The sequence below is a fragment of the Paralichthys olivaceus genome, chromosome 4 (genome assembly GCF_024713975.1).
Source record: "Paralichthys olivaceus isolate ysfri-2021 chromosome 4, ASM2471397v2, whole genome shotgun sequence".
Lineage (NCBI taxonomy): Eukaryota > Metazoa > Chordata > Actinopteri > Pleuronectiformes > Paralichthyidae > Paralichthys > Paralichthys olivaceus.
The window spans coordinates 18,576,773-18,590,011 of NC_091096.1; the positions used below are offsets into that span (position 1 = coordinate 18,576,773).

The 13,239-nt window shown below is 41.1% G+C and overlaps 2 protein-coding genes across 4 annotated transcripts; one reads left to right on the forward strand and one right to left on the reverse strand.

Moving 5' to 3' along the window:
* The first annotated feature begins 927 nt into the window (after nt 1–927).
* Nucleotides 928–7,318, forward strand: cyp1d1 (cytochrome P450, family 1, subfamily D, polypeptide 1). Of its 3 annotated transcripts, XM_069524055.1 has the most exons (9): nt 928–1,124; nt 1,318–1,609; nt 1,699–2,111; nt 2,229–2,319; nt 3,179–3,302; nt 3,419–3,508; nt 4,737–4,860; nt 5,208–5,294; nt 5,404–7,318. In XM_069524055.1, exons 1-9 carry the CDS (start codon nt 1,069–1,071, stop codon nt 5,684–5,686), a joined length of 1,560 nt encoding a protein of 519 aa, XP_069380156.1. In that variant the 5' UTR covers nt 928–1,068; the 3' UTR covers nt 5,687–7,318. The 3 variants fall into 3 exon arrangements, with proteins under 3 accessions (XP_069380156.1, XP_069380157.1, XP_069380155.1); XM_069524056.1 differs by having other exon boundaries at nt 1,447–1,609; nt 1,699–2,319; nt 5,404–7,316; XM_069524054.1 differs by having other exon boundaries at nt 932–1,124; nt 1,699–2,319; nt 5,404–7,313.
* Nucleotides 7,319–7,350: 32 nt separating this feature from the next.
* Nucleotides 7,351–13,153, reverse strand: LOC138407496 (uncharacterized). Its single transcript, XM_069524057.1, has 9 exons — nt 12,735–13,153; nt 11,795–12,181; nt 11,393–11,573; nt 11,048–11,285; nt 10,328–10,488; nt 10,129–10,233; nt 9,634–9,731; nt 9,463–9,541; nt 7,351–9,195 (listed from the first exon to the last, which is right to left on the reverse strand). The coding sequence occupies exons 2-9, from the start codon at nt 11,998–12,000 to the stop codon at nt 9,145–9,147; spliced, it is 1,119 nt and encodes a 372-aa protein (XP_069380158.1). The 5' UTR covers nt 12,001–12,181; nt 12,735–13,153; the 3' UTR covers nt 7,351–9,144.
* Between the last annotated feature and the right edge of the window lie 86 nt (nt 13,154–13,239).

Consider the following 13,239-nt stretch of genomic DNA (forward strand, 5'->3'; position numbering starts at 1 on the left):
ACAGTCTATGGTTTGCAGACTGCATCAGGGTGATCACGAGGAGTCAGGGGGTGACAGGGACAGTTTGGAGAGCGGCAAGTGTGTCAAAGACATTAAAGTTAGATTCAAACATGGATACAAGAGAATAGCAGAGCACTGGGGGCAACACAACCAAAGGCCAAAAAAGAAGATGTCAGCAGAGACATTGATGTTCTGACAAACACAACATGCCTGATCCTGAGGGCTTGTGGATGTGATGATGAACTGTTTGTGTGTGAAATCACATCAGCACTATCACTATGGGGATCTGTAGCCTGAAAGCACAACCACAGTCAAACTGCAGGGGACATGAAGTCGAGCCAAACAGATAGAGAGCGTCCCCTTGTGGCACAATGTGAAAATTACACTGTTCATAAAACTGATGGGGTCTGTGACCCTGTGATGGAGTAATACTCAGATCCTTTCATTGTGTAAAATCATTATGTTCCATATTCAAGTTTTACTTACACCTAAGATGTCAAAGGTGGTGTAAGACTGAACTAATACAGCAATAGAAATATAAAAGCATTTTCATCATAACCATATATTTAACAATGTGTTATTGTTCCTCAAAAACAAGAATTTAAAAGCAAGCTGTAAAAACATACTTGCATTTAAGCTACACGTGTCCTTCCTTCAAAATGTATTATTTCTTAATATCAGTAAATCATTGTGGTGCACTTATGCTCCCAGGCAACCCTGTTTATTCTAAATCACATTTCTTAATATTTAAGGCCTTAAAAAAACATTTTATATTGTGCAACAAACAGCCTCCCCCGCTATAAGGGGCTATAGAACAGGAGAGGAGGGGCTCCTGTTATGAATGATTCCAGTCTGCGGTAAATGGGTCGATGCGGTCACTGGCTGACCTGAGGCCTGAGCCAAGTTTCTCGCCATGTCTGCCTCTCTATTGTGAGCGGGCAGCAGCTCCCTCTGCAGGGGGCCCGATTGCTGCTCAAAGGGACGTCCCGGACTGTGAGCCACTCTCACTAACACTGACAGGTTCCCCAGGATCAGACCTGAGACTCCTGCCTGTCTCTGCTTTGCTCTATGTTGTCTGGTTCTGACTCCTCGCTTTACACCAAAGTTACAGAGGAGCCTACATGGTGAGTTTTATTACAAAATTGATTCCCATATTTCTCTCTTTCTACCTTTGTCTATTTGTTTGGTTTTCATCCTTCTTTCCATTGCATACTTTTTACTTTTTGTAGAAAGATTCTCTCTACATTTTCAAACTAATTGAATGTTGGTCTCTTTTCTCTCTGAAACATAACTTTTCACTTCCTTTCTATGTCTCAGTATTTGCAGTTTACCAAGCAAGATGAAACTGACGTTTGGGACTCTGCCCATCAAAGAGAACCCATGCACTTCTATGTCTAGTGTCACTGTCGGTCTGTGTCTTCTCACCTTCCTCCTGATGGCCCTCAGGGGCCGAAAGAACTACCAACACACCTCCCAGGGGGACCACACTAAATATCCTCCTCTTCCTGGCCCCACACCGTGGCCCCTTGTCGGTAACCTGCTCCAGATGGGGGACCAGATTCATCTTTCTCTAACACATCTGAGGCTCCGCTACGGTGATGTTTTCAAGGTATATGAAATTAAATGTGTGAAACATTTAAGATGGTCTAATGATGAGGTATTTGCTCATTCTATCATGTGATCATTCCTGTACCTCAGATGCATCTGGGCTCTTTGACTGTTGTGGTCCTGAGTGGATACTCCACCATCAGACAGGCACTGGTCCGACAGGGGGATGCTTTTGCAGGGCGGCCTGACCTTTTCACCTTTTCTGCTGTGGCCAACGGGACCAGTATGACCTTCAGTGAGAAGTACGGACCGGCCTGGATGCTCCATAAGAAGCTATGCAAAAATGCCCTCAGGTCTTTCTCCCAGGCTGAGCCCAGGGGATCTGGTGCCACCTGCCTGCTGGAGGAGCATGTCTGTGCTGAGGCTGCTGAGATGGTGGAGGTGATTCGGGAGCAGGTTGCTGCTAAAAGGGAAATGGGCCAAGATGTGATGGGCATAGATCCAGTGATACCCTTGGTAACCTCAGTGGCAAATGTTGTATGTGCCCTCTGTTTTGGGAAAAGGTATGACTACAATGATAAGGAGTTTCTCACTATTGTCCACATCAACAACGAGGTCCTGAGGATCTTTGCAGCAGGGAACCTGGCTGATTTTTTCCCTGTGTTTCGTTACTTTCCGAGTCCATCTCTGAGGAAGATGGTGCAGCACATCCACAGGATGAATGGATTCATGGAGAGGAGCATTGAGGAGCACATCAACACCTTTGATAGGGTAAGGAGGCCAGTAGATTCACTGGTAGACCGGAATTTATATCAGTTAAGTGGGAGGACAATGCAAAAGAAAAGCATAATTACATGCAGCTACAGCAAAAATGAAATCACTATTGTTTTGCAGTCTATTTCTTGAAGAACAAAATCATCTTCTCAGTGTTTCAGGACCTGAGTACATCACATATTTTAAATCTAATGTATGACTGTTGGGCACTATACAGAAAAATACATGAGCAAAGCCGAAATTTAAAGTTTTGAAGGACACACAACAGAAAATTTATATTTCAAAGAAAAGTACAAACATATCTCATTAGTATCATGACATCACCATAATGAGTGGTGGTTTGGATGGTTTATATCTTGACTCTTGTCAATCTATTGCAAGGTGATCACAAAATACAAACATTATATATTAAGGACGGTCCCTTGTGGTGGATCACGTAACACAAAGTGTCATTTTCTATAGATCTGTCGCACTAATTTGCTGTCCATTATTCATCTGACATTGCACTCATGCAGTAGTAGTTGTGAGTGCGACTGTAGCCAAAAAATAACAAACAAGTTCCCTGGGAGGGACCTTTGTTCTTGTGCAGAGTGGATAAAATGTTCGCACACACTCTAATTAGGAATTGGCAACCCAGTGGAAGACACGCGTCGTACCATAACTGATTATACTGTCTCTTCTCTAATTATTGCTTTTAAATTTTGAACCACCATTTCAACACAATCACAAATCACCCTGTTGTTGACAAATATAGCTTAATGCTTAGGTGATGATGATGTCATCGGGGACTTAAGAAAGTCGAATGTTATAGTTCCTGTCATATTGTGTATGTGTGTGAATGTGTGTGTGATTGCAGAACTGTATCCGGGATATTACAGACGCTCTGATTGCACTTTGTGAGGACAGGGAGGAAAATAAGGAAACGTCTGTGCTCTCCAACTCTCAGATCATTCACACGGTCGTAGACATCTTTGGAGCAGGTTAGAAACAACACATTCTTGGATGACCAATAATGATAATGACTTGGAACTGATCATACTGATCGAAACCATTGATCTCTTTTCATTGCAGTCGTGTTCTTTGTTATTTTCTGAAGGATTTGACACCATCATTGCTGGTTTACAGTGGAGCCTGTTGTACCTCGTCAAGTTTCCTGACGTCCAGGACAGAATCCAGCAGGAGATAGGTACTGTCTTGTGTTTTAATATTATAATATAACATTATTTTTACATAACTAATGAGAAAATATTGTGGCTGTAGTTTATCGGTGATAGAAAACTAGTAGACATGTGAAAATGCATCTCTTTCTAAATAGTGTATGATCACAGGAGGAGCCAGGCACAGAAGTCTAGTATGAAGTGTCAGACATCAGAATTTTAGGCAAAATCACATTCAAAAAAACCCAACAATGTGCAGACCCCGGTGCCCTCCCCGCACAGACAAAATCTGACAGCCACGAGAGAAACCCACAAAAGATCAATCCAATTTGCTGATGCCAGAGCTACTTTTGAAGTCTGCTGACAGAAGTGCTGCTGTCTTCTGTTCCGAGGCACGTTGCATTTTTCACAGAGGGGAGGTGGGATGGGTTGGAGGGGGGGCACACTTAGAGAAGACACTGGCTGAATCAGGAAAAGAGGGAGAGAGAGAGAGAGAGAAGGGGGGCATGAACAGACAGAGAAAGACAGACAGAAAGGTCAGAGAGTTGATCCAGACCGACACAAAGACGGTAACACGCAAGGCATTGAACACATATGTAGATTAACACTCTTCACCTACTGTACGCATCACTTGAATCAGGGTTAAATTAATACAGTGAATTGACTGAGAAGCTTTTCATTCCATTCTGTAAAGCAGGTTCTCCACTTTAATGGAAACCTATTAGTGAACGAGCACGAGCAATTGATTTGAAAGACGAGCATATGTGCGAAAAGTTAGAAACTCAAAGAAGACAAAACACCTTTCTGTTTGTGTTGAGCTGAGCTGCAGCTAAAGTCTACATACGAGAATTTGTGAGCCAATGAAACTTATGATCATGTGGTTTCATGAGATATAAAATAATTAGCTATAGAGTGATTTGATACCATTGCAGACTCCAGCTTCAATAAATCTGAACCTGCATCATAGCTGAGGGGTTGTAACGTGTCTAGTTTGTGTGGTAACTCAAAGAAATATATCTCCAAATGTATCATTGTTCATCCTTATCCATGCATATACATAAGATTACTCATTACAATGTATATTACTAGTTTAAAAAAGCACTCTGTCTTGCAGTGAAATATTTAATTGCGATGTTTCATTGCTCAACATTCACCTACAGTGCTCAACAATGCCTCAGAAACATATTGTTTGAAAGTTTGTGCAAACACTCGCCAGATCCTTACATTTGGAACTTTGGTGTGTTTATTCTCTTGCAGATGACCACATAGGAGCAGCCAGACTGCCCAGGTTTTCAGATAAGACCAAGATGCCTTTCACGGAGGCGTTCATATATGAAGTGTTTCGTCATGCTTCCTACATCCCTTTCACCATACCTCACTGGTAAGACTGTCTTGTGTACAGTAAAGGTCTATATATCTCTGAAGCATGTTATGTTTGTTATTTAGCAGGATTACACAAAACCTACTCTACTGGCTTCTGTAAAAGTTTGTGGAGGAAGGGAGGACATGTTCAGTTTTCATATGGGTCTAAATCAGGGGCAGATCCAGGAATGTTTTTCTTTAACATTATGAGATTTCCGTTGATTTCTCAGAGAATAATCACTGGATCTTGAGTGTGTGCAATTTAGTGCGGATCCAAATAAAAATCAGGATCTAATGAATTTACGGCATCATCCTAAGGGATCTGATGAGTGCTGTTCTAATCATTCAGGCTTTCCTCTCTTTTAGCACCACAAGAAACATCACCCTGAATGGATATTTCATTCCTAAAGACACATGTGTCTTCATCAATCAGTATCAAGTCAATCATGATGTGTGAGTAGCCACAAGCATTCATCACTAATTGTGACTTTGGACAGTGTATAGTGTGAATTATAAGAATTGGTGCACATCATTGGTCTTCATGTTTTTCTCTCTGTCCCAGTGATCAATGGGGCGACCCAGACACATTTCGCCCTGAGCGATTCCTGGGTCCATCAGGACTCCTCAACAAGGAGCTCATGGAGAAGGTTCTCATCTTTGGCATGGGGAAGAGACGCTGTCTTGGAGATGGATTTGCACGCTTGGAGATGTTTGTGTTTCTCACCACGCTGCTCCACGGGCTGCGGATTGAAAATGTCCCCGGGCAGGAGCTAGACCTCAGCACTGACTTTGGTCTGACGATGAAACCGCGTCCATACAATATCACCATCTCCTCTAGGTTTTAGAGCTTCAAAACCCCAAATGATGCTCTGTGTGGATGTTTTAGAAAATCACAAATCACAAATACTAATAACTTTTTATTCGCCACTGTCTTTGGCTAACCGTTATAACACCACAGAGATACAGTACCTCTCTTTGTTCGTAGAATATTTACTTAGGCAAATGTGGTCAAAACCATCAGCACACACACGAACAACATAAGACAACATATGCTTTATATATCAATTCGTATGTAAGTCATTGAAAAATAGATGTTAATATCATTGAATATCAACTAACTTCATGTTTGGATTGAGGGTCATTTAAAGTGCCTCTGTGCCTATATTTTGAAAGGGTGGGTAAAGTCCCCCTGCCTTCCTGTCCCACCACATTAAAAATGAAACTAGCTGAAAACAGACCATTAAAAGTCTTTATCTTCAGATATTAGTTCCAGTTAAACACTGAGGGAGGGAGAAAGAGGCTGTTTCAGATTGATGATCATCGCTCCAGGCCTCAAACTGTGTTCACGCAGGGTTCATCCTCACTGTCACTGGCCCTCGTCCTCCCTTCCTCGCCTCAACTTTTTTCCATCTCCTCATCACTTGCATTCCCTTTCATCTCCTCATCCCCCTCATGTCCTCGTCTTGGTCCCTTCTTCACCCCCATCCCTTCACTGGCTCCTCCTTTTAAATGTCGCTTGGAGGGACGCACTGCTGAGCTAACTCGTCCCACCTCCATAGTCTCCTCCAGCGGCTCCCTGCGGAACCACGCAAAAGTGTATATTTAGACATTTTTAACCTCCTCCTCCTCCTCTCCCATCAGCACTGTGACCTCCCACACACTCAGATTAGATACAGTCCCAGACGTCTTTGAGCGAAGTAAAGAGGACAGTGAAGCGTGAAATTACACGGTTCTATTTTCATGAGATAAATGTAAAGAAGCATGGCAGTTTGAACAAAAGGGGTTGTTGGGCAAAATCCTTGTGGTGAACTTTTGTTACTTTATCCTATAAAATGTTGAAAGTTAAGTCCACAACAACTCTGTTTTAAACTTTTGGCGAAGTCTACTGAGCTTTCATATACTTTTCCAACAGATTCATACCTGTAAACTGACAAAGACCATAAGAGCACTCAAGCAATAGTCTAGAAGATTCAAACTGGCAACCCTCTTATCTTCATTAACCTCTATAGCCAGGAAAAGGTCTTAAATTGATGAAATTAAATTAAAGTAACTATAAAAGGAGTAATTGGATGTGTGACCTTTACTGTACAGTGACCTGTTTGCAGAATCTGACTGTATAGCTATAGAACAATAATCTCATATTTATAGATTCAGGGTGTTTGAATTAGAGAGAGTAGAGAGAATTTAATTTCAACACACATTCATTGCAAGGACCAATTGATTTGGTGTGTGCTATCATAACTTATACTCATAATTTATAACTGCAAACATGTTGAATGACCTCTTGACAAGATGAACTTTCACAGCAACTGCTTCTCCTCATTAATGTTGATAAGGACAAGGTACTTTTATAATGTATTTTACAAAAGGAAAACAAGGAAAAGAGTAAAATAAATGGGAATCATAAGTTATATATAAGGAGTTATATGTACACTAAAACAGTATAGACTGCCTCTAACAATGTATTTTAATGATACACATTTTCTGTAGAAAAACATGTAACTTGAAAATAAAAAATAAAATGGTTAACCTCTTTGTTGTAATATTTCTATTTCAAAGGTAACTGTCATCTTACTATGAAGTAGTTCTCAGATTGTTAACAAAAGCAGTGGTGGAAGTGTTACCGAAATGTACTCAAATGAAAGTAGAATTACCACATTAACCCTTATACTTGAGTTAAAGTAAATTAGTACTTATACTTTCAACCATACCTTATGTAGATTTAGATTTAGTGAATCTAATCCTAAATCTAAATGTACTTTTAGCTATATGTAAGGTATAAAAGTAACAGTAGTTCCCTAATACAACAGTCTACTACTATCATTATGACTGAGTCTCGACTGAGGCCTTTTCCAAATCCAATATTAAGTGATTATTCTTCACCAGTGATGCTGCAGGAGACGGGGTCCATTGTTACTGCTCTGATTGGATCAATTCTCCTATGGTTACTTAAGAGCAGATATTTGCTGTAGTGGAGTAAAAATGAAAACTACCTGAAAATAAATCTATAAGTCAAGTAAAACTACATAAAAAATATGTATTTAATAAAAAAATATTAAGTAAAAGTACTTTACAAAAGCATCCTGTCACAGTTGGGGCATCAAACACAGCTGAGCTGTGGGTGGTCATGTTTGTGAACCATTGACGGTGAATTGGTTCGTGTGGATTGATTAAACAAACACAACAACACGATGAGACCTCGGCCTCAGTCCTCCATGTGCTTACTGCAGCACTCTGCGTCTTTGTCCCTCACTTTGTTCTCATCCACAGTATGATTTAAACTATCACCCCCATTAAAGAATAACAAATCACATGAGAACATGCACTGCATGTCCTCTGATCTAAAGCACCCAATAAAACACAGCAGACAAAGCTATAGGAATCATGGCTCTAACGTGGCGTAACAAAAAGAAGCACTTGTGGGGCCCGCGGAATAGATTAAAAGTGCTGAACAATTAAGATTGGGCCCAAGAGCAGACAAAAGACAGCCTACTTATAGAAACTGTTATCCCTCATCAGGGCTGAAGTGCCATCCTGGCTCAAACACTTTCTGTTTGAAGCCTTGTATTTGCTCTGACAGTTTTAGTCAGACACAAGGCGTCTAGTGTGAGAAAAACAAACCAGTTAGCGGCAAAATAAATCATCTTTCTATGACTTCTCAATTATATAATTGCCTTCTTGTTATATAAAAAAAACAGTAGCATATACACAAATGCTTGGCGGCCTGACCTACTTCCTTTAATATAGTAATGCAATGCAATAATGTAATGATAAAAAAATGTCCTGTTATTGTTGGCACATTTTAAGCAGCGTTTACCTTTTGTCATAAGGTTCTAATTTTAGTTAACCAGTAAAAGAAAGCAACAACATAACAAGGCCTTTGCGTGTGTGTCCATTCCCAGCCAGGATCTGACCCTGCAACAGTATAGGGACAGGTCACGGGCCCTGGAAACTTAACCTCTCAGGTTCTAATGGGCTCCACACTCATTGCAGTTTACAGCACACAATAGAAGGCACACTGAATGACCAACTGACTTCCTATTTGCCTATTCAGTTACACTTGGGGCCCCATATTGTGGGGGCCTCATTCTACAGACCCAGGCAGCCAGCACCCATTAACAAACTGCACGCAATCCCCTGAATGTGCCCCGATAGTGATGTCACCCATCCCTCCACGTAAGTAAATATAATATCAAAATTACTCTAAGTGCGTTCTCCCTCATAAGAAGCAATGCATAAAAGAAACAAGAAGGCTCCAAACAATCCAATCGAACCGCTTTACTGCACTGTTGTCGTGCACAGCTTAGACGTCCTCCTCCTCCACAGTCTGTCCTGACCTCAGCTTCATGATCACCTGTCAGAAACGGAATGGAAAAAGAAAACAGAGAGGAATTCAAAATGTATTTGTGCATTGCCAAGAAGTGCATAGCCATTTTGTGGAAATCTGTTTCCCATCTCCCCATGACTAAATGTTTTTTTTTCAGTTACACGTGGGGCCCCATATTGTGGGGGCCACATTAAGTCTTTTTTTTTCTTCCATTTTACTTTGATTAATACCTGCTCCCATGTTATGGTTCTGTGTGTCTTGTTAAGCTGAAAATGTGAAAAAAACACACTATACCTCTTTCAGCTGGGCGATCTCTTTGCTCTCCATGTTTCTCTGAGCATTGTTGGTTATTGCCTTCACTCTCGTTGCGTAACTGGAAGGTTCAGGAGGTTTAGGTGTTATTTGGGAGTTTTTTTAACATGACAGATAAATGACAGGGAGAACCTCTCTCTCTGTGCTTCTTACATGAGGGATGTGAGGGTCTCGTCGAGGTTGCACTCTGAGGGAGAAATGTTGACGATCATGAGGGTTTTGGCATTACCGCCCAGCGAGTCCTGCATCACCTGAGGGAGACGACGTTGATTAAGCAACTTAATGTTCACTGCTACAGTAATTTGTCTGATGACAGCTAAGTGTTCACTCAAAACTGAATCCAACTGGATCATCAGAGTGAGGGGCTAGTAATTAGGCCAGAAATGACATCAAGATATACATTTTCAAATCACTTAATATCAATAATTATCACTTTAAATGTCACATTATTATGTTTTGAGAGTTTTTTGCTCCTTACAAGTGTGTACTGTATACACCTCCTCACTATTTGTGCATAAACAACATATTGATGTTGAACTGATGATTGAACTTTCATTATATTGCTATTAATGAAAATTATATAAGGATAATTATTCATGTCATTTTGTCGCCCAGCCCTGGTCTGAATTCATTATTGTTTGTGATAACCTGTGTCAGCTTGCTGTTCCTGTATGGTACATGGGGCAGCTCCGCAGACAAGGCTGAGATCACATCACCCAGGGCGCTCAGAGACTTGTTAATGGAGTTGGCCTCCTGAAGAGGAGTCGAGAATGTAGAGAGAGCATTAGAAATACTGTATCGGATCAGTTTGAACAGTCATTTGTTGGGACATAACGTTTGAGAGAACCTTCAGCTGGTGGTCCTTGGCGCCAGTCTTGGCTGCTCTCTCACTGCCTGCCAGGTCCACTAGGCTCAGCTTCCCAGTGCTCATGCTCCCATTGGTCAGATTCCTGCTCTCCACCATAATGCCAACAATGAGATGGGAGCGAGAACTCTCCACATTCATTTCTTGGAAAACATAAACCATAAAAAAGGTGTATGGATTATTAGAGAATCCAACTACCAATTATTTCCAATTAATAATTATTCTTCACAATTTATTTGATAGATTTTTTTCTATAAAATATTTTTAAATGCTTCCTGAAATGTCCTGTTTTTTCTTGATCAATTACAGATCAACACGCAAACTGTCAACATTACGAATCAATTCGTCTAATCATGTCAGCTAAAATCAAGTTTCTGTTGAAAGACAGAAAATTACATAATTACAGATAAATACATGTAATTCTTATACTTATTTCTTCCTAAGTACTTCTAAGTGTGTGAGCCTTATAGAAACCTGTCAGTTTCCACTGTCAATAAACTGTATTTGTAATTGTTATTGATAACGTTATAACTCTTGATCGTGGATTTACAGTTCTGTTGCTCTGCCACTCAACGTCCAGTCCAGTAATGATGTACCGAGCTGATGTTCCCCTCACACTGACTGTAACTAACACGATTAATCCAAACCATTTAGCAGGGCCCTGTTTGAACTAGGCAGCATGGCACGGTACAGAGAACTCACTGGTGGCAGAGATGTGTCGGTTGGCGCAGGCCTGCTGGAACAGAGCATAGAGCTCCTGGGCACTGGAAGCCTCCTTTGTCTCTGCTCCTTGGGCGAACACAACCCCCTTTCTGTTCCTCTTGATTTCCACCCGCCTGGCCTGGCCATGGGACTGGGGCTGTGCATGGGCCTCACCAGCCAGGCTCACAAAGAGGTCCTGCAGCCTGTCGTTGTAGAGCTCGAGCATATAGGCTGAAACCTAAGGTATAAGGAAGCACAGGAAGGAGGAGGAGGGCGTGGACAGAGAGTAAAAGATGATGTGGGGTTCTTTAAAATCTTTTCTCCCAGTGAGATCCTGTCTGTCACCTTGAAGTCAAACTTGGTGCTGTTCTCCCTGATGATATCAAACATGGCATGAAAGGATCTCGGCAAGATCCCGGGGTTCTTCTGCTCCTTGTCGCCCACCATGGTGAAGGTCTTCCCTGAGCCCGTCTGGCCATACGCAAAGATACAGACGTTGTAACCATCGATGGCTGACTGGATTAATCTGTGGGGGAAAATAATCTGAACTATTTAGCTGAGGGATTACACGCCTCTCCGGGGGGCTTCCATTAATCTGCTTCATTAATATTACATTTATTTCATGATCAATTTGAGTTTTTAAAAAGTTGTTCATGGAGAAACACATTTTGTTCCCCCTACATGTGTGGAATTAAAAATGTGTGAACTGCATTGGTTCCCTGCTTTCGAAGTAATCTCTCCCCTCACCTGTTGGTATCATGAAACAAGTCTTCCTGAGAGGTTTCAGCACAGAACACCTTGTCAAACTGAAACTCCCTCGGCCCACGAGCGGTTTCCACCTTCACAGAGTACTCATCTATTTTCTCCACAACCACAGCCCCACCCTGTGCATCCTCGATGCGGCTCGGTGGCCGAATCCGACACAACACTCGGATTTTACCTGGGAGGGTCATGAATCCTTAATAACTTTAAAATTTGGAGGCTTTTTGTATTGAAATTCCATGCATTAACATTTAATGCTGGCTATTGTGTACCTTTCATATCTTCCACCATATTGTAATACTTCTTCCTCATTGTCCTTTCTGATGTGTAGTTCTCGATTATCTTCTTATTCTCTTCTTTCATTTGCTTTAGCTTCGGAAAAGAGAATATGAAAATAGGCATGAAAATGAAAAGATTACAAACATTTCTCGATAAAACATTTTAGCTAATTCATCTGGAACTTAAAAAAATAAACATTGGAAGAGTCAGTGGCTTTCTTCAGTGTACTCAAAGTGTTGATTCACAGACAATGTGACTGACACTCAAGTGCACCTCTGCCAAGGCCCAACAGTCCTCTAATGAAACCACATTTAAATTCACTAGATCCAGAATCTTTATTTGGATCTGCAGTAAATTATATGCACTGATAAATACTAGTCACCTAAGAATGCCTTATCTTTTCATCAAAATCCATGAAATACGCTCTGAAAATGTTGAAAAACAGCTTATCTCACATGTCAAAGTAAAAAAATTGAGATGAAAACATAAAAAAGAATCCAGTATATGATAGAAACCATTAAATCAGAGAGGTATGATGCTTCATTAATCAAGACTGTTGTTGTGTATCCTAGCTGCAATGATGCAGTGGAGGCCCTGAGGTCTGATCTGAGCAGAGACACTGACTTGAGTTTAAAAAAACAGCAACCTGATCCTGCATCAAGAGAAGCTGCTGACCGACACTCTTCACTTCCTCTGTGGTTTGGATCGTCCCTTGTCCCAAGATGTCCTCCAGCTCTGAGACCGCATTGCAATCTGGGTAAAAAGGTTTTTTTAACTTTAAGCCATTGATAGAAGAGATGTACCTTATACTCTGTAACATAAATCTAATGCACAAACATACAGCTGTAGCAGGTGATGCATTACATAACTGTGCATGTTGACATGCTTCGATCCCTGTAAAGAGATTTGAGGGAATTAAGCAGGAATGTGCCCCCTTACCCAAAATAGAAGCATAAAGAAACATATGATGCCAAACCACATCATTTCAATCTCTAAAATCACTTTTAGTATCCAAATGTAAACAAAGGCCTTACTGTGCAGACACATAACAGTAAAGTAGTGAAGTTGTACAAACCTCAATCACTATAGCAGGCACTTCACACACACTGTGGACTAATGTCATCAGCTGTCCCTGAGGGGCCCCCTCTCAG

What these genes read in the sequence shown, in the direction of transcription:
- cyp1d1 (XM_069524054.1), top strand. Translation starts at nt 1,069, where the DNA reads ATGTTGTCTGGTTCTGACTCCTCGCTTTACACCAAAGTTACAGAGGAG. An exon ending in GCTACGGTGATGTTTTCAAG is followed by an intron (nt 1,610 to 1,698) that starts GTATATGAAATT and finishes CCTGTACCTCAG; the next exon opens with ATGCATCTGGGCTCTTTGAC. An exon ending in CGTAGACATCTTTGGAGCAG is followed by an intron (nt 3,303 to 3,418) that starts GTTAGAAACAAC and finishes TATTTTCTGAAG; the next exon opens with GATTTGACACCATCATTGCT.
- LOC138407496 (XM_069524057.1), bottom strand. Translation starts at nt 12,000, where the DNA reads ATGACCCTCCCAGGTAAAATCCGAGTGTTGTGTCGGATTCGGCCACCG. An exon ending in CCAAGGACCACCAGCTGAAG is followed by an intron (nt 10,234 to 10,327) that starts GTTCTCTCAAAC and finishes ACTCCTCTTCAG; the next exon opens with GAGGCCAACTCCATTAACAA. An exon ending in GAGACCCTCACATCCCTCAT is followed by an intron (nt 9,542 to 9,633) that starts GTAAGAAGCACA and finishes TGAACCTTCCAG; the next exon opens with TTACGCAACGAGAGTGAAGG.